General features: G+C 40.8%; 1 protein-coding gene across 6 annotated transcripts in view; it reads left to right on the top strand.

Moving 5' to 3' along the window:
• Positions 1–4,944: 4,944 nt before the first annotated feature.
• The window catches only part of acsl6 (acyl-CoA synthetase long chain family member 6), a 36,349-nt gene continuing 20,609 nt past the window's right edge, over positions 4,945–20,684 (top strand). The window contains exons 1-3 of one of the 6 annotated variants that reach the window (XM_026328165.1): positions 4,945–5,024; positions 17,273–17,493; positions 18,953–19,067. In XM_026328165.1, the coding sequence (XP_026183950.1) occupies positions 17,299–17,493; positions 18,953–19,067 (310 nt within the window). In that variant the 5' untranslated portion in view covers positions 4,945–5,024; positions 17,273–17,298. The other 5 variants (XM_026328163.2, XM_026328167.1, XM_026328164.1 and 2 more) reach the window with 5 other exon arrangements.

Below are 20,684 nucleotides of genomic sequence, written 5' to 3' on the forward strand. Positions count from 1 at the left end.
TGTGACTTTATATACCGCGTAGTGGGTTTTCCCCGTCAGTGCAAGGAGGCGGCGCACACTAAAGAAAATCTAGAGAGAGTAAACAACCTCTAAAGGATGATGCATTCCCAGGTTATACCTTTGCAACTTTGTGCATGATGAGAATTTGTCAAGTGAAATGTGCATATTGTGACTAGAGGTAAAAACAAATAACACGATTATTGTCAAATCAGTGAAATCACGTGGCGTGTTGTTCTTCGTGCACTGTAAACAGCTGATCATCTCTGCACACTAAAATATTGATTCCAGCTTCTAACACAAATATAATTGGAGGACACATTATAATATCAAAAACATGAAATTAAATTATAAACGATATTTTTTACAGTGTTGGCGCATGCGCTTCTCTCTCGTTTGGGCAGAGAACCGGTTTCCGAGAAATCACGTTATTGAATGCAAGAAGGAAGTTAATGAAAACAAGGCTTGATTGCTACATGTTAGTTAAACTCAATGTCACCTGTCACTGTCGTGTATTTGTGTTAATTATATGTTTATCACCGAAAAGTTCTGCAGCTTTACAATCGCTCTGCAACGTGCAAACATGAAATATGTGCAAATAATGTCCCATATTACAAATTTAATTTAGGTTTACACAAAACACGATGTCATATCAAAGCAATGCAGGTTAAGCTTTTATTCTTCTATATTAGACTGAGCCCATAATTAGACTACAACCATAGGAATAATAATAGGAATAATAATAATAATAGTAATAATCTGTAATGTCACTCTGGTGTTTGGATGCTGTTTGTGTAAAATCTACACATTTAAATGAAATAAATGTGCATATTAAAAATAATAACCTTATTTTCTGAACGACATGCGTATACACAGAAATGTGCGCTTATGCACACGCACGCCGACACACCGTCTTGTCCACATCCCACAGCCTGGCACGGCAAACATGTGCATGGGACAAGCCTTTTAGTATAAACAGCAACTCAGCTGAGAAGTCAGGCATTTACGAGAAATGGTGTAGTAATTTCAGAGGCCGCCAGGGGCGTTACGGCACAAGCTTTGCCATGGACTGGCTGCATGTGGCCGCGCACCCTGACACCATGAAGCGACGGTGGCCCAGCGGGAGCAGGAGCTGCCGTGTACGCGGAAGCAGCTGTGACAAGGCTCAGCAGAACAAGCTGCAGGGCGTTTCCACCCAACATCGTTCACATCTGTGTGCAAGAAATCATGAAATGCTCTGAACCAAACCAGTGCGTGTGCAAAACTGCGACGGACTGAATTGTAAATGACAAGACATGTTAGACGAGAGTCTCTGTTTCAACCTCTGGTGCACGTTTTTCCCACTTCGTGTGACCTAATGAGTCCCAGGTGTCCTGTTATCGGACAGCGCACAAAACTGCACGGCCCAGTGCCTCCATGGGAAAGTGGGAAACTCCACAGCAGCGTCTCAGACACTGGTTCTGTCCATATAGGGACTTCCCGCGTGGTTTGTTTACGCGCTTGCGTGATGTAAGGCGGGGGGGCTTGGGGAAGGAATAGCAGGGAGTTTTCATGCGGAGTTTTCACCGGCAAACCGGCCTGTGGGATTTCCCCGATGAAGGCAGAATTTTGGATTTGTAGGGGAAAATCATCCCGATTTCCAGACTCCCCGCAGGTGGATGATGAAATGCTAAAAAATAGGAATTGTAGGAAAACTCTGCAGTGGCTGAGGCAACACAAGTGTAACTGGCTCGGGGTTTATTCAGAATGTGCATTTCCGGGAAAAAGGTCACAAAATATTTAATGGAATAAGATCAAATCACAAAGCGCCTTTCTTTAAATTCATATTCTGCTGCAAAGTAACAGCTTCACGCTGGAGGATCAGACTTTGATATGGGAATGCTGATAAAAGCACAATCACTCTGTGACACATCAACCTGACCAACCTGCTCAGCATTTCACTTTCAACACGTATCTGCTTCATTTGGAGCCTGTGTCTAAACATTCCTGTGGACTTTCCACATACTGTGCATACAGTGATGCTAAATATGATTATTTAGGCCACCTGCAAGGATAAGACAGTTATTTGCAGCTTTGGCACAGGACAAGCTGCTTGAACATCCAATCTCCCCTCTGACCATCTGCTTCTGCAGCTCACTGATCTCATGCAGGACGGGAGTTTGAGGGTGGTGGTAGACTGTGAAGTCGAAGGTTTACTTATTTTACCTCATTAGCTGTGAATTAAAGGGCTTCCAGGGGAGGTTTGTGCAATTGTGACAGATTTTTTGTGCAGATATTTGATACTTTGTAGGACAAAACCATCTGTGGATACTGACTGTACCTTTAGCTCTTGAGGTTGTTTTGTGTCTAGGCATCTAACTCACAACCCACCGGTTATTGTTTACACTGCTACCTGTGAGGTGCCAACAGACTCACCTGCCTCTGCTGCTTGATTTTAGACTCAATTTGTCCTTTTTCTTGCACAAAACACACAGAAACATTTTCCACATTAAACACTCACCTGCTAAAACAGCTGGACAACATGAAGCTCTTTGGTGCACAGGGACACATTTTACTTTATGGCTTAGATATATTAGCTGTTATACTGTGATGAAGAGAAGTGCTGGAGGCAGGTACCTTAGGAACTGTCTTGCACCTTATCAGGAAATTATTTTAAAGTAAAAGAGCTAAAATGTGACCAAATGAGAGAAGAAGAATTATCTTCTCTAATGTCAAGACCAGAAAGTCCCAAACTAGCCTGCTGGTGCAATGGTTTCTGTTTGTGGTTTTTAACTGTAGCACCCCCAACAGCCCAATGAGTGTGCTGCTTTGAGATGCACAGCACAATAACACAATGCATCATCCTTTACTCATCAAAGCGAGTGCTACAGTAAATTAAAGTTTTTGATTTTTAGGAGTAAACATTAGCAAGTAATACAGTGTTTCAATAAGTACCCCCATGTACTTAGAATAAATAAAATACTCCAACTTTTTAATGGAAAGCATCATTTCAGTGTTGATGCAGTTTTAATATCCATTTAGAAGGTTTAATCTGATGTTTCCTCACTGTGGGTGTGTGGGCCCCTACAAACACGGGGTCAATAGAAACAAAGGTAAAAGTTCTAATACCTATAATTAAAATTTGTTTTTTCAAATTTCCCTCTAATCTCACATTTTTCTAAGAGGTGACAAGCCAGAAGGGCTGGGAAACACCGATTTAACCTTTGTTTTCTGAGTGTATCATATGATTTTTATGCAAACATCTAATCTGACAAGTAGCTCAAATGTAGAGAAGAAATGATACTTAAGTGGGGGTGCGTGGTCACACCACTGCTAACAAGTTCCTTCATAGTTGATAGGTTAGTGTATGATGCGTACATTTTAAATATTAACACATGTCCTGCTTTTCATCAGAATATAAAATACTGGGACGTTTCCCGTCTGCAAAAATGCACATGATGTGCCAATGACAAACATGAGAGTCACACACTCAGTTTCCTTTTTGTATTTCTCTGTGTTTTAGAGAGATCATGGGATTTGAAATGTAAAATGGTGTCATACTTTACATAAGGGCCACTATGGAAAGTTGATTTGTTTTTTTTACCATGTTTTATGCTTTTATTTTATATATCACACTTTGTTTTATGTTTCTTTTTTTATAGTTGAGTTCATTTCTGTCCTCCTGTAATAAAACACAGGTCAAGATCCATATTAGCAGACTAGCCCCAACAGAGTAGATCAACATTTTATTACTAAACAATCACCAATAGAGTAAACGTCCTGTGTACATTAGCTTTTATTTAGCCACTTCTCTGAGATGTAGTCCCAATAACAACAGGGTTAACGATTAAGGCGACAGCATGTGAGGATCGTCGGGTCAAAGTGATGTCACTGGATGGCTGCATCTTTTCTTCAGTGCTGCAAAAAACATCTTTAAAACACATGGAGAGATAGAAGAACTGGAGGCAGACCGACACACATGTTTTTGTTTTTACAGATGAAAGTAAAATTAAAATCTATGGATTCCTGTTGCTTTTACAATCATGTCACAGTCATTCCACCTCAATCTCTTGCCTATTATGGTTCTTCACATGCAATTTGTGCAGATTGTTGTCCTAATAGCTGATCTTATGAAGCCAATTATCCATTTTAAATACTTATTGTCAACTGTACTGTAACATTTTTTGTTTTTTAGCTTAAATTGTTTATAGTTTCAGTCCTTTACTTGATTTGATATTTGTGGTTTTCAGTAAAATGGCTCAATTATTCAGTGGATCGCTGTATTTTAGCTGAAATAACTTTGATGGGCCCATGACTTTTCATCAGTACTTTGTTTTATGACCAGAATCCTGAAGAATCTTTACACTTTTGTGCTAATTTTCAGATGTTTACATGCTAACACAGTAAACTAAGATGGCAAACATGGTAAACAGAGCTCACTGAGCATGGCTGTAGATTCAATTTCAACTACTCTTCATGCTATTCATGTTTTTATACTGATTTATACATCAACCATGCACATAAACTGTGATATTTCTTTTGCTTGTCTATAAAATATGCATGTACCTTAACTCCAATCGCTCATATCTGTTGTGATACAGGGGATTGCAGTTTTGTTTTTTATTTCTTAGATGTGCAGTTGAGTGAGTTACACACTGAGCAGGCTTATTCTCTCTGTCCTTTGGTCTGTTTGCAAAATAAATAAACTAATCTTTTCCAGTGCTTTTCAGTTCCACGGCCACACTCACTTCTCCGGTGTCCTGCTGGACGATCACAGGTAACTTGGTTAAGATTTTCAGACCACTCTGAAATAAAAAGACTTTCCCAGGTTGTAATTTGTGTTTTCTATATTTCTTTGCCTACTCTTACGTCTTTCTCCCAGACTGACCAGCTTCATTTCTTGTCTGATTAAACATTCATTCTCTACCTTTTTTGTGTATTTTCTGTAGTGCAATCAGAGAAGAAGAACAGCAGGAACATATTGGGTGACACTGCTGACCAGTGACCTGTTAGAATAAGCCTTGTGTGACAGCAACACGATAAGACAAGTAAGTATGTCGGCCACTTGTAAGGACTTTTGTTAAATAGACTCACAAAACTATGGCAAATGTTCCACGTTGTTCCAATAAAAATTGGGCATTTGACGTTAATATTGCCACAAAATGTTTTTATTAATAAATAAACTAGATATGTGTGTCAGTCAGGAGCACTTCAGTTACACAGTATTAGTCTGGATGTGCTTCATGTGTGATGACAGGTTGTAAAATCACTGTAAATGTCACAACAGGAGCAGCAGTGGGCTCACCGCTGCATAAATGACTAAATATTCTGTCATTTTAAATTCTCTCATCCATGCTGCTACTCACTGTGTCACTTTGTCAGCTTTTCTCAAGGTTACTTTAGTTCACTGGGAGTGTCTTACTGGACCACATGACTGTGATGCAACGCCATGCTCAGCTGCAGGGACCGTGTAGGCTGCATGGTGTGATGTACCAAAGTTCCCTCTGATATAAATCAATGTTTAAAAAACAGTTCAGCTTTGGCTGCATTTACAAAACCACACATTTTATGTAGAAAGAAAATCTGAAGTTTAATGTTGAAATTATTTCCTAGATAATTCTGATTATTTCCTATGAGAATCAAATGCAGACTCGTATACCTTCCGGAATAAGCATTTCATCCCCAGTAACCTTGGCGCTGATCGCGTCTCTCGTCCAATCCATGAACCCTTTCCTTTCAGCAGGGGTGTCTGCCATTGCGCCGCAGCCAACTAGGTGAGGGTGGAAAATCCACAAGGAGGAAGGATGCTTCAATAGGTCGCCGGGCTGTGTTTCTTCAGTCAACATACTCCGTTTTTTCAGGCGAGAGCTGCACAGTAAACCCTGCTGGACACCGCCATCCCCCACTCAGTCTCCCACTGTGGAGCGTGTCAGATATATTGTCGCCCCCCTCCTTAATCTCCCAGATTGCGACTTGCTGCAGTCGATGCTGCAGTTTTGAGCCGCTCCTGCACCGGGACACCTGACTCAATGAGAAAGACATGCTCGCATTCGTTTTGGTCTCTGGGTCGCTCTGGATTATATTAGGTGAGTTTGATTATCGGACCCTTTGTTCGTTTTTATGATTCAGCGTCGGTGGGCCGGGGCTTAGTGCGATGCACCTGCCTCGCAGGCGCTGAGCCATATTGCGTGTCATTCATTGCCGGCTTTTTCATTTATCAGTGGCTCTGCTCGGTATTTTCTCTACAGACCCTGCTCTGTTGAGTGTTTGATGGTTTGCTCCACTGCTGTAGTTGAGGTTTCTCCTGCTCCATCATGACACCGCCGAGATTTTTAATTATCCTCAGGACGCACGTGTTTAAGCGCAAACTCGACGTTAACATGTCCATGTAACAGAGTCCTGGTGCAGGAACAGCACGCACAGTCTCTCAGGACTGATCGGACTAACATGGAGGGATGCTTTCAGGTTGGCTTCACCTTTGGGCAGGTACAGTGGCGTGGAGACGCTGCCATGCGGCTGAATGCAAGTGGGTCGTTCTGCAGATCAGTAATCTGCACGTTTCCGTGCACAACTCTGTTTTATTATTTAGTGAGTTATTGTAAATTCAGCTGTTAAAGAAACGGCCATTCTCATTCGAAGCCAAACGAGATGTGTGAATTTGAGGACGACCAGCTGCTAAGGTCGTGTGACATTGTGCGTAGGAACCGGACACACGTCATTTTAGACGCATTTCAGGCGCCTGTTGAGGCACCTGGAGGAGGCTCCACTCATCTGCGTCTTGTGTACTTTTATTTAAATTATAACATGTGTGTTTGTCAGGAAGCCGGCTGTGAAACTCAGCATTTTGTCAGTGATGTCCTCCGCCATGCCTCAGAGATGGAGGGAGGGAGGATGAGGAGGGTGAGGAAGGATGACGCGCTTCAGATGGGCTCTCCTGATTGGATGGAGCTGTCCAGGAGAAAGGGGGTGCTGAAATCCTGCGGCCTACCGGCAAACTAGACACAGCATGCTCAGCTCTACCTAGAGGAACCCCACCCGGTTTACTGAGCGGTGACCGTATAAAGACCAGACTAGAGCTGTTGTTCGGCTTCAAGTAAACGTCTCGTCAAAGAAACGTGATAAATGGTTTAGGGTTAGATTACGTGCAAGAGCGAGGTCTAGTGGTAAAGAGGTTTTGGTTTAATTGCTTATTCCTCCGCAGAAGAATATAGGTCCTCACCACCAGCAGCAGCTGCTGCACTGTCTGGTTGCTAAGTGACAAACAACCAGTAACAGCTGGGGTTTTGTTTGGTGCATTAATATTAAATTTAGCTGTTGTAGGTGTCACATATAAAATTACCGATGCAGCCAATCAGAATCTCGGCCCAGATTAGTTTAAAACAGACTAAATTGTTTGGCTGAAAGAGAAAAACTAAAGGACCTCCTGGGGAGACTCATGACACTGATAATGTGGCATCACATCCCAACATCCTGCTGCTCTTCCAAATAAATAATTCATTTTAACCAGCATCCAGTGCAGCATTATGCAGTGTGTAAGCCTATTCTTTTTCCCCCCTCAATATTTAATTAAAAAGATGGTGGTGACTTTGTCCTGCTCTGTGTCCAAAGATGTCAGCACCCGTCTTTAACACAAGCCCCATCCCAGCATATACGAGTGACTTGGAACTGTGATGCTTTAGTACCACATGTAGGCTTTTTATTATATTTTCAATATTCTCTGCCGCAGCGACATAAATGTCCTTGTGTGTACTTGCACAGTGTAAAGAGACAAATTTCTTTAGACTTTCATGTCTGACAAACAAAAGTTTGTTGAAAAAAATCCCATGGGTGGAGACTTTAAGATCTACTTTACATACACACTAAAGTCTCAGCACCAGTCAAATCAATAATCTCAAATTGACATGGTGCCTGTGAGTGTCTTTTTGCTGGATTAGCATTTTGTAATTCCTCTTTCTCATATTATGGGATGCTGGGCAGTAATGACTCAAGCTAAAGTGCTGAACCATGTCTGCTGCCTCTGTAATAGATTCATCCTCCAGATAATGTGTATTGTTATTTAAGTTTATAGGTCTTTTCCTTTCAGATAGAAAATTGGTTTAGCGTTATTTACATATGTCCACTGATAACATGGGCGTTTAAGGAAGTGAAAAACCCCCAAGACTTGAATTTTGTCAGGAAGTGCTTACATATAACCTGCAGCCTTGTGGTTGTCAGCCGTTTTTGATTCAATGCCCACAAATATCCCATAACAGGATGCACATGCACACTGTGGTGGTTTGCACTTTTAGGTTGACCTTTTTTTATTATTATTATTGCACAATCACAAAAGTGATTTGTGATCATTGTTTGTTTTTACCTAATTGACCCAGGGTAAGATGCTCAGGCCTCCCTCCCCTCTCACTTTGATAGTCAAATCACACTGGGTGCAGCTTCATTCAGAGCTGATGGGTGTAATTTGTTTAAATGTGCAAATATCCACAGAACAGAAGTGTGTGCCTGCAGGTGTATGTATGTTTTGTTAGACCAGTGTGCATGAGTAGCCTTTAGTGAGGTAGAAGCAGAGCGCTCTATGTGTAGGTTGGGGGAGGGAGTGCAGAGAGAGAGAGCGTGGTAGAGGGAGGGAGGGGTGTGATGAGAGAGCGCAGCGTCTGTTGAGCTGAGGGTGGTGTGATACGGAGGCCAGCCAGGCTCAGACTAGGCCAAAACGCGTCTGGCTGCCCTCCTCTTGCTTGCCTCAGCTTAATCGGTCCGGTAGCAGTGGGAAGGTAATCACTAGTTTGCACAGGATGAAGTGATGTTCGCCAAGGCCCTTTGACACACCACACATGCACACGCACACATACACACATCAAACCTCACACCTCACTGGCTGCCCGTCTGCCTTCGACACGTCTGTAAGTTAAACCACAGCTGCTTTAACCTTTCTGCAGTGCAGCTGCAGTTTAGTCATTTGCCTGATTTGCATTTGTTAGTGTTTGCTTGTTTGGTATGTCTCTGCTGACTTTTGATTTGATATAAAGTGTTTTTACTGCTCATCTAGCACCTTCTTCTACAGCTTGTATCATTATCTGAATTTCTTTTAAAAAATGTCTTCTTTGTGTGTATAAGATGCTGTGGTAGCTGCACTATTATCAATTAGTCCTGATGGATGAGTGATTTAAGGAGAGTGAGGTACAGTAGGTGCTATATTATTGTTAATTGATGGGTAAAAGAAAGAAAGAAAGAAAGATGCAAAGCACTGATGTGACTGTAGAAATGGAGAAAAAGCATTTTACGAATAAGAGAAGAAGGATGCCTTTAAACAGAGGTTACTATTGGTCATTCCTCTCTGTGCTAATAGGCTGTAATCTTCCCACACTGGGCACTTATCATTGGTGACGGGCCATGGATGGGCTGATGGGGCGGGACTAAAGAACGAAGCACCGCATTTCCACCAGTTTAAGCCTTAGAGGTCACAGGAAGTCTAGCTGGCCCATTCACAAGCCCTTATCCCTGCAGACCTGGCAGTACTCACCCTGCACCAAAATCCTTGCTGAGTGGAGTCTTCCTGAAAGAGGAAGAGAAAGTGAACAGGTGATATGAAAGTACAGTTGAGGAGCTGCTGCTTTAAACAAACCTCAGTGTAGCAGAGATTCACGGATAAAAATCAATATTTTGATCATTTTACTCAAGTTATTTAAATGGACCCAATAAAACATTGTTGAATGGGGAGTTCTTCAAATTTATGGGGTTTTCATAGCTCCTCAGGGAAGCGACTGTTCAGAGGCACTTTAGATGAGCCATTTGTGGGAATATCAGTGTAATGTGTATAAAGCCATTCAAATCCCCCTCTCTTCCCCAAATGCTGCCACTTCTGGATGTTACTTAGCTTTTTTATCTGAGAATATACAGCTGTAAATTTTCTCTTGTTAATTCAAGTAAAAGATTACAATTAAAATGAAATCCTCTGACATTAATTCCATCCCAGTGCAGAGTCAGCCTTTAGTGGGAGCTGACAGACCTGGATCTAAATATAAACGCCTGTGAGGAATCTTACTATAGCTCAATTCCCAGATGTGGTCCGCTCAGACCTCCTGAAGTACATAATGTTCAAAGGTTTATTTTTCATCCAGCTGTGCATGCCCAATATGAACACTAAGTGTTTTGTAATATATATAGTTTGTATTGTTCCCCCTGTGACGCTTTTGACTGTGCACATCTGTCAGGCTCTGCCCCAAAGTGTACATCTGCTGATTTCCCCTCTAAAGCAGCCATGGACTGACATTTTTATAGATTTCTTCATGTCTCTCCATTACAGATCAAAACATGACAGATGGTGTGACGGAAAATCTGAAGTGAATTTATCAACAAAATTTACCCAGTAAATTAAATTATCAGTTAAAAGGAGAGTCTGCTGTCTGTCACAGGGCTTTGGTTGTAAAGAGCAGAGAGATTTTTAAAATGTAGACATGAGATAGATTCTGACATCTTGACCTAAAGTGGATTTTCCTTGACACTAAATGTAAAAATATTAGGATTCACTTACTACCTTTTCCAGAACTGTCACAATTCTCACCATTATAAGAAGCTGGTTCACTTATGTGCTTAAAAGTGTTTAGAAAAGGTAGTGTGGATATTTTCTCTTTGGCTAAACTAGTGTCTTTTGACATTTTACTTTGAAGTGACCTTTACTCTTGATTTAACTTTCCAAATCTAGAGTACACTGAAGCACTCAGATATGCTTCCTGACACATGTAGGCCTGTTTTTTTTTTTTAGCAGCTCAGTAATTGTCGAGCTGCATATTGTGTGTACAGCAACAATCTTTGATAAAGATGAGGCTCGATCTGTAAAAGAATCAGAATTTATGGCCCAGAGACACTGAAGGGATGTTTCTTTCTTTCAACAATTAAACTCCAAGGTCTGTGAGTTCACATGCTGATAAAGGTCATTGTTGTTGCTGATGGGGATGCTGCTGACCTGCTGTCACACCAGCTGAAGCAACAGTCTTATTAGAAGGCAACAGGAATGAACTTAAAGACCTGTGTGTGTGTGGGGGTCTGGGTCTGGGTCTGGGTCTGGGTCTGGATTCAGTGATTTAGGTTACTACAGAACACAGAGCTGGACACCACAGGCTGCAGTGACGGAGGTTGAAACAGCTGAGCTAATGACCCTGTTTATCCAAAGTAATCAGGCAAATTCTCATGCAAAGTTTAGCATTCGGCCTCATCTCAGATATTAAGATACATTTTTCTTTCTCTTGTTGTGAGAAATCTGTTCTGTCAGAAAGAAAACTTCTCTACAAGAGACAGCCATGGTTTGGTTTTCGAACCCTAATCGATGGATGTTTATTCAGCATAACGAGAAAGAACTGGAGACTCTCGGTCTGTGTGCAGTTTCAGGGGCTTTAGAGGAACAAACGCTCGTCGGTTGGACCTGCGTCTTTTCCTCCAGTGAGTCTCACTGAGTGCAGTAAACTAACTGTCCTCTGCATTAGAGAAGAGGAGGAGCTTCTTGAATCTTCTCGAGTCAGCCCCTGAAATGGAGCATAGCCACTATGTATAGAAGAGGGGCCATTGATTATTAAAACCTTTCACTACCTCCCGTCCATTGTCTTCCTACAGTCATGGTTCCCCTTTTGGGACTTCCGGCCGGGGACGTTGTATTTTGAAAAGACTTCCTCTTTCCCTCGCGCTGGTCCCCGGCAGCTTCACACTAACTAACCCTAGGCATTAACTATTGATTATTGCAGATTGCAAGAGTTTTGTATGCTACCGTTTCATTCGGTCTTCTCTAGTCTCCCGTCTCATTCTATGATTTTCAGTTTCCCATTTTATTTGGTTCTATATTTTTGTATTTTTCCTGCCCTGGTGATCCCAGGGGGAATAAAGTTCTTTTTGGTTCTGCATTTGGGTCCTAACCCTCCTTCTTCGGTCCAGAACCTACACTGACATCACTTTTTAAGGGGAAATATTTTCAGTGAAGCATAGAGATGAGGTTTAAATGAGTCAGCAGAAGTTTTTTTTTTTTTTTTTGCTGTGAAACCTTACTGGTCTGTCTCATGTTTAGTTGTTTGTATTATGCCTACATGGACTTTACTGGCAGTCAAAAAGGAAAATGCAAACAAGAGAAGAACAAAGAGTAAAACCCAATGACGGGCAGGAACATGAATGCATCTTTCTTGGTGGTCAATTAAGAAGCAGGCTGGTAAGCTGGGTCTCCTGCTGCTGTCGGTATTTCTGGGCAGAAGTGGCACGCTAACATGTCTGCACTGTAGCATTCACTGGGTCATTAAAGCCTGCAGGCTTCATGTGAGAGGTTTTCCCTTCACAAACCTTATTCAGATATTTTGCAGATGTAGTTCAACCTCAGCCAATAGAACTGGAGCATTTCGCAGCAGCATGAATGCTGCATTTAGCAGAAGTGGGTTGTTTTATAAAATGAGGTCTAGTTCAAGAAAGATTAACTCTCATTTTACACATTTAGAGACCAGGATTAGGAAATTAGGACTCTCTGAAATCGGCTCAAATAAGACCCCAAAACAAATAACTGTGAATTTCTATATAAAACAAATTGTCACTGACTGTTAGAACCAGATGATTTTGTGTGAAATAACATCATTGCCCTGACTTTAACGTTATTTAACAAATAAGATAACATTATTTAATTCATTTGTTATAAACATTTTATCTTATAAATACATTTAGCCTCACTCAGTATAATATAGTTTATGTTCCCAGCTTCACCGTACATCACAGTATGGTCTATATAATCACATACAAGATGCATTCATGGTCAGTGGCAAAGACAAGACAAACATGATACAAAACCTTCAACAACCATTTTATTTAGTCAGGTAGTTTACCTGGAATGATTATTTTGTGCAACTAAATCATATAAACCATAATAAAATATTCTCATACAACAATTCAAAGCGGAAATGGGAAAAATAAGAATTTTAGCCCTATTTGTGGCAATATTATTAATACTAACACTGTTATTACCACTGACCTACATATGTTTTATTCCTCTGTGTGTGCATGTTTCCACAAAGTAAAGCTTTTAACAGCCACCGGCCTCCTGTCTTCCAGTTATCCCTACAGCCGTGCCGGTAGGTTACGGAGTGTGTCTATATTTAGAGCTGGCCGAGCTCCGTTTCCCTCTTCTGTCTGTCTTTTCACAGAATAATCCACTGGCCCGGTCATCCCTGCAGGCGAGTCACGTTAGCCATTGAACACAACACATGCAGTGAGATGCACAGAGGTTTATAGAGAACGTCTGTACGTTGATGGCAGAATCAGTCAAGCATCCAGGTCAACAAGCAGGCAGACAAAGCAGGGATCCACACAAACATCTGTCAGGACCTGTCAGTAACACGCCCAGTCCCAAGTTACTCACAATTTAGACCAGTGCTGTGGTGTAGGAGTAGAGCTCCAGAGCCAAACGGTGTCCCTCAAAACAACACCAGGTTCATCTGGAACATTTTGACTTGGGAATCCTGAGTTAAATTCACTACATCTTTATTAGGTCAGTAATCTCTTTTTAAAGATTTTTGCATGTGTCTGACAAGTTTAACTTTAGTTTGGGAAATATTTTAACCTAGGGACTGTCCACTGAGCAAATCATGCCTTATTTTTATTAAAGATAATCTCAAATGTGATTAAACTAGATGTATCAGCAAATTGCTGTTTCTATACCAGGGGTATTTGTTGATATTGATATTGTTTGATAGCAGGAAGCTTTATTTATGAGTTTTATTACATGGTCTTCTGTCGGCATGACACTAACATGGAAATGATCCTGTGTGTGCTGTGCTGCCTGCTCGCCTGGTGCTTTGTCATTGATCTTCCCATCAGACCTGTTCAGATGCATCAGCTGTGCTGTGTAGTATGGAACAATACAATATGTAATATAGGATTTGTACAGACATGGAAAATAATGTGCCAGACAGGAGAGCTGTGCAACTCAATTGGATCTGAATGTCACCTGTAATTGACATTTGACATACAGCAAATGTATTTTATTATATAGACAATCTCTGGGGTTGGCTTGGTGTTGCTAAACTGTTCATCAAGAGCAGCTCTAAACATATGTCAAATCATTTTTTAACATTTTGTTTAGATACACAATAAATAAACAAGATTCTGTGTGTTCACTTGTGAATTTTCAGGATGTATTTTCTAACTTTGGACAGAGCCAGGCCCAGGTTAGCTGTTGACCCCTGTTCAGAGTCCTAATGCTAAGATAAATCACTCTGTGTGTTATTTTCACCTGATGCTGTGCCAGATGATGTTTTCCATTTACCTATTGTCTTTACGGTAATAACACTTACTGTCAGATAGACTCCAGCTACACACGGGGGCGGGGGGTCTGGGTGAACTAACTGGAGCCGGACAAGTGATCCCAGAATTGACTTTGACATTGCAACTGCTTCTAAGAAGGTTCAGCTCCACAGATTCATACAAACTGTTCAGTTTAGTTTAGAACCAATAAATGTTTTCTATTATTTACCAGCATATTCAACATTTCCCAGCACTTGCACAGCTCTAATTCCCCATGAAGATTATCGGAACTGCAGAGCAAAAGGGCACCAGCAAAAAGAGGAAATATGTATAAGTGCAGTAAAACCTAAAGAGAAGCAGGGAGTCCTTGTGTGCTAAAGACAGTTAGATTTTTCACCACATCATGGTGACCTAACATGTGGTAGTTTTTTTTTTTTTTGTTTTTTTTTAGCTACAGGTGATAGTTTCTGTTTGAACAGAAACTTAAATTAATCGGATTCGAGCCCAAGCAGAGTTTGGGAAAGCGGCATCAGGGAATTCACAGTAGAGCAGTTGAAGGTACCGTGCTGTGATGAGCAATAGTTCTTACTGTATGTAAATGTGATGTCATGTGTCAGCGCGGGTTACAAATGACTGTGGGGGCTGACTGCTGAGAACATGTGTGTGGGTTTTGTGGTGGTGTCATGTAGAAACTGCCCTTAAGGTGATAACACGTAAGCACTGGAGACTGCGATGTGTGTGTGCTGGTGTTTATGAGTCCATAAAGCTACAATATGTGATGACTTTGTTTTGGTAAGGAAGCACTGAGCATTTAATTCATAACACACTGGAACACGAGTGTGGGTCTGAACTGGAAGTCATGTTTATTTTTGCTTATGGTTATTAGCAATGAGAAGAATGATGCTATAGGCTCCCACCATGTGTTCTTATTCTGTTGTGCTTTGCAAGCAATAAACAGCAGACGTTTGTTTACTCTTCCATGTGCGAGCATGAATAGTTACAAACTGCTTATTGTTGTGGTCTGTGTTAAAAACAGATTTTAGAGGTGCAGTTTTCTTTGTTTGTCTCTGTGCATATTGAGGCCATGTCATTTTTATGAGCATTTAGGAATTTAAACAACCTGAGATGATTGTAAACTAAAATTAGAAGCTAAGATTGATTGAAAATATAATGATCTGATTGTAGTGACTTTTAAGTCTTGGTATATTACTATTAAAATAGTAAAATGGTATTTCAAAAGATACAGTAGTGGCAGGTGTATGCAGCCATAACATAGCCATAAACAGCATTAATTAATGTCACAAACCTATTAGAATAAGTCTGCTCAAAGCTTCCTGGGTAAAGTCGACATGAATTTAATATTTCTAAAATCTGGTAATAGTGAAGAAAGAGCTTGTACTATGAAATTACTGGTGAATGAGGAAGTCAGCTTTCCCACGCTCTCACATTTTTATACCTGTCTGCCTCAGTCAGTTGGTGTCTGTGGCTCAGTGCTGGTGTGTGTGTGTGTGTGTGGGTGTGTGTGGAAGAGAGATGAGCCTGAGCAGAGAGGAAGCGATTCTGATTGGATGCGAGCTGCAGCAGTGCCTCGATGCCATTCGTTCGGTTAGATGGTGTTGTCTCTGACTCATTTCCGGGTAGGGGGGGTGGAAACAGTCCAGTCAGCACTGCGGTCGGCCTTCCCTCACCTAAATTATGCATCTCACAGTGTGTGTGTATGTGTGTGCACCTGGTATTCCTCACACTGTGGGCAATTAAACCTGCTAATACACTCACACTGTAGGGATAACACAGTGTGAGTGTATTAGGGTAGGGGTGAGGGCTAGGTGTGTGTGTGTGTGACTGTGTGACTGTGTGACAGAATCTGAGCCAGCATAGTGAGTGAGTGTGTGTTTCATCTACTTTCAGTCCCCCTAGTTCTCAGTACTACAGTGTAGATAATCTGTTCCGAGCTGCATTAACAGTAAGAAGAGGAATGTGGGGGAAGACTCATTCACCCTTTTCCTGAAGCATAAATGATGTGTTTAAGGTCACAGGATCTGGGTGGGAGAGCAGGGTGGTAAAACATATTCACTCCACCCTTTGATGTGTTTTGAAATACAGCTATGAGAAATCAGTCGGAGGGTTTAGTTTCATATGTGTCTTTGTGTGTGGTAAATGTGTGTGAGCGTCTGGGCAAGCTGGTAATAAGCGTTGATTACCACTTCCTGGAAAACAGTTTTTGTTCGGTGCCCCACGTCAGATATCATGTGCTAAATTTGTGATCAAATTAGGTTGTCAGTGTGTCACTCTGTAGGTGATATATTTATTATTTTGTGTGTCAAGCGATTTTAAGATGTGACCAGACCTTAATTTAACGTGAAAACACTGAAAACTCCTCACTGGAGCCTATTAAATGTCAAAACTGTAGCATGTGAACATGCATTTGTCCTGTGTGGGAGAATACTCACAGCTCACACAGTTGCAGTTACAGTCTGACTGTAATAGTGGAACAGCATGACCTCGAATTTAGTACAAAGATGTAATATTTCGTAGTACAGAAATCATTACACATTCTTTGATGACATAACTTGCCCCAGTTGTGTTTTTACCAATAGCAAACTTTGGGTTGGATTCAGAAATTATTGTGGAAGTGAAAGAGCTGCGATTTTGGGATTGTGGACTGCTTCTCACATTGTCACGTTTTTGACTTTGTCAGTTTACTGCTTACTGATGCAGACCAGCACCAAGTGGTAGACTGTGGTTTTGTCTTTGTGTTTTTGCACAGCCTCCTATTGCTGAGTCAATAAATCTCATCTCTTTGCAGAATTTAACATATTTTGAAATTGAACTTTAAACAATCAACATGTATCTTCAGATTATTTCTTTAACGGCTATGCTTCACAAATGTTTCCGCCTTAAAAAAACAGACTAAAAACACATTAAATGCTTTCACACACTGTCTAAGTGGTATTCAGATTTTGGGTTAACGCAGCTGCACAAGCACAAAAGTGTGTCATTAGACATCAGAAGTCACAGTGTGTCTTCTTTCCTGCAGAGCTGAGTTCCACCCTTAGGGAGAAGATGCAGGCCCAGGAGATGATGAGTGGCCTGAGGATACCAGAGATTGAAGATATCGGCCAGTTCTTCTGTTCCCTGCCAACATCCACACTGGTGGGCATCGGTGCTCTGACTGCTGTGCTGGCGTACTGGCTGGCCACCAGACCCCAACCCATCAAGCCACCATGCAACCTGCTGCAGCAGTCTGAAGTGGTGCCGGTAAGATGGAGAACACACACACACACACACACACACACACACACACACCATTCAAGTATATTAGGGCTAGAGAGACTACTGTGACTTCTTCTGCATAACCATGGGAAGATGGGTTCAGGCAGGGGTTTGGTACTTGACTCTGGACTTGCCACTTAAACTTAATATCTGATGCTGTTACACATACACCATAAGATCAAAGCAGTGCAATACATAAATTACCTCTTGACAGCAGCATCGCCTTATATTAGCCACAAAATATGGAGATTGTGAAAGAGTGGCTCTCAAGGAAACATTTTTACGCATTATTTGACAACCTGACCTTAACTGTGACTGAAAGTCTTTGAGATGTGCAGGAGATGTGATTTACAGAGTGGTCCATCTGTCACCAATATAAGATCCTGGCCAAAAAATGAAAGTAACTCTGGACAGAAATACATTTTGTGAGGTTACAGAAGGTTGTCAAAACAAAGCCACAGCGAATGCACATCATAAGCAATACAAGGGTGTGAAACCAGGTAATGTGTTGTGTTACATGATATTACTGGCCTCACAGACTAACACAGGTTATGTGTAATGCACCAGTTCATTTTTCATTAAAAATGTACATATCTCTTCTTGATTTACATGCAGGTGACAGTGTGTAATTACAATGTTCTCAAAAATAAACAACATAAGTGACTCATTATTCTGGAAACCATGTTAAGCAAATGTATTATTTATTTATACAAGTGGGTGATGGTGTTAAATACACTTATCATAAAAATGTCAGCTGCTTGTAATCCTTGTTTTGACTGCATTTAAATATTGTGGCGTGCCCTCGATTCCACCTCTGTCCTTATTTATTTTAACCACCATTCCAACCAAACCAAACACGTTTCTTTCCTGTGCTGTTTTACCCAAGTACACACCACAGCCCTGTACCCTCAAACTGACAAGTGAGGTTGGCAGCATGTGTAGTCAACATGAAACTTAGTGCAAAGGTTTTCTGTGGGTATGAGGTTTTCTTTCTGGTAAAGGTGTTTGAAGTGAAATCCTAGCAGACTGAGACAAGTGCTGGCATAAACTAACAGTACACTGTTCATACAGACAATCAGGGTTTCAGGCCAGTGTTGTGTTATGCGTTTTATAACATGCCAGGCTCCCTAATCTTTTCAATCTAATGAGTCAATGGCAAAAGGGTTGGGTTTCAACTGTTCTTCATTTTTATGAGAAATGACTTCACCCAGAATGCACTCAGTATACACACAGGGGTTCGAAACAACGCTCTGCTCCATGAGGCAACTCAGATATCTTTATATGCATTTATGAGCTGACAAAAGAAATGGATCATCATTTGGCGAACAAAGAAACTGTCTCATACATACTCAAACCCAGACTTGTATGCACAAATTTAACTGTGTATTTAATAGTAAAAATGATTTTTGATGTTACACCGTCTTTCTCTCTCTCTCTGCATCAGCATGAAGATGGAGGTCGCCGGTCCATGATGGGTGACAGGTCCAAGCTCCTAACCCATTACTATGATGACGCCAGGACCTTGTACGAGGTCTTCCAGCGAGGCCTGCATATATCTGGTGGGTAGGATGTGAGAAAGCACAATAAACACAAATTGTGATTCATTTTCACATAGAGACAGATGTTCTCATCATAATACAGATTATAGATTTTAGAGGTCAAAAAACATATAACAGACAAAAATAAAATATATGGGAAGAGAACAACAAAACACACGTCATCACAGGAATAATGAAAAACTGATCAAATAACAGCCATTAAAGTTAATATAAAGACAGAAACTGTTGAAGATGCACATAAACACAAGTGAGTTACAGACACACACTAGATGCCCTCATTCAGAATCATATTGATGATTAATGTTTCAGGTACAAATATACATAGAGCTGTACTCACAATAACTTTTGTGTCCCTCATACTTCAGACAATACCCCATACAAACTATCTTTACTACTACTATTTTACTGCCTCTCTTAATTGAAAGTAAATGCAGTGAATTATAGCTGTTATGCTGCTGTAAGTATTATCTAACCTTCCAATTTAACCATTATTTATTATTCCAAAAGTAAAGTCGACTGACCTGGACGACAGAATATTCACAGACTATTAGAAAAGTTGAGATAGAAATCTTTTACAGGGATATATGTGACTATTTTATCTAAATAATAGTTGTTTTAGTTGAGAGGACAGTGATTTGTGATAGAAAAAGCTAATAAACATAAATACATCTTCCATTAGTTCGAGCCACAGATTGTCTCAAAACCTCACAGCAGCATTCATGAGGGAAATGATTGCTAACAATCTTGTCACTGTTTAATCTTGATTAAATTGACAATGTGCTCAAATGAACACTGCAGAGTACATTAGAAGATTTTTAATTTAGCTTAATGGCAAAATACACAGGCGAAAAATATAGCTGACCTATTTAAATATGAAAAATAAAAAGGTGAGACACAAAACACACACCATAGATTCAAGAATACAAAAATCCTCAGACAGAAGCTTTCGATGCGGCCGACGTACAGTAAAAGACACAAACGCTCACTGATGCTGTGAGGACACCGTTGGCACGTAGTCTGACAATGCTGTGGTCTGACTGTAAAACCTCCAATCGTCTCTCTGCTGCCGGAGGAAAAACCAGTCCTCTGGTTGCCAAGGTGATGGTTATCGTTGCTAACGGTAACTGTGTCAGGGCTCACAGCCAGGATGTTTAAAGGTCTGACTCACAAGGCAGAGATATTTTTACCTGTTGGTGCCCAGAACACACCTGCTCCGGAGGGTTTGTTTTCAAACGTTGCTCATGACTAAAGCTGACGTATCAAAGGGAATAATTTGTTGATTTATTTACTGTACTATGAATATATGGCCTGTCAGTGACAAACAAAACCCACGTTATCTATTCTGTGTAAAAATATATTCCTGGGTGTAAATGAAACTTGAGTCACCACTTGAGTCAAATCATCTGATGTTACAGTCCTTTTGGTATAGACGCTACTCTTTTTGTCATTATCAGCCTCAGTGCAGCTCAGTACCAAAGTGATGGATATACAAAAAGGATTTTAAACTTAAAATATAATTTGAAACTTTGGAAGAGACACACTTGGTTTGACTTTCACCTTGCATTTTAAATGAGCAGTAAATCAACAGAATGAATGATTAGAGTCCACAAACCTGTT

The sequence above is a fragment of the Mastacembelus armatus genome, chromosome 14 (genome assembly GCF_900324485.2).
Source record: "Mastacembelus armatus chromosome 14, fMasArm1.2, whole genome shotgun sequence".
NCBI classification, from domain to species: Eukaryota; Metazoa; Chordata; class Actinopteri; order Synbranchiformes; family Mastacembelidae; genus Mastacembelus; species Mastacembelus armatus.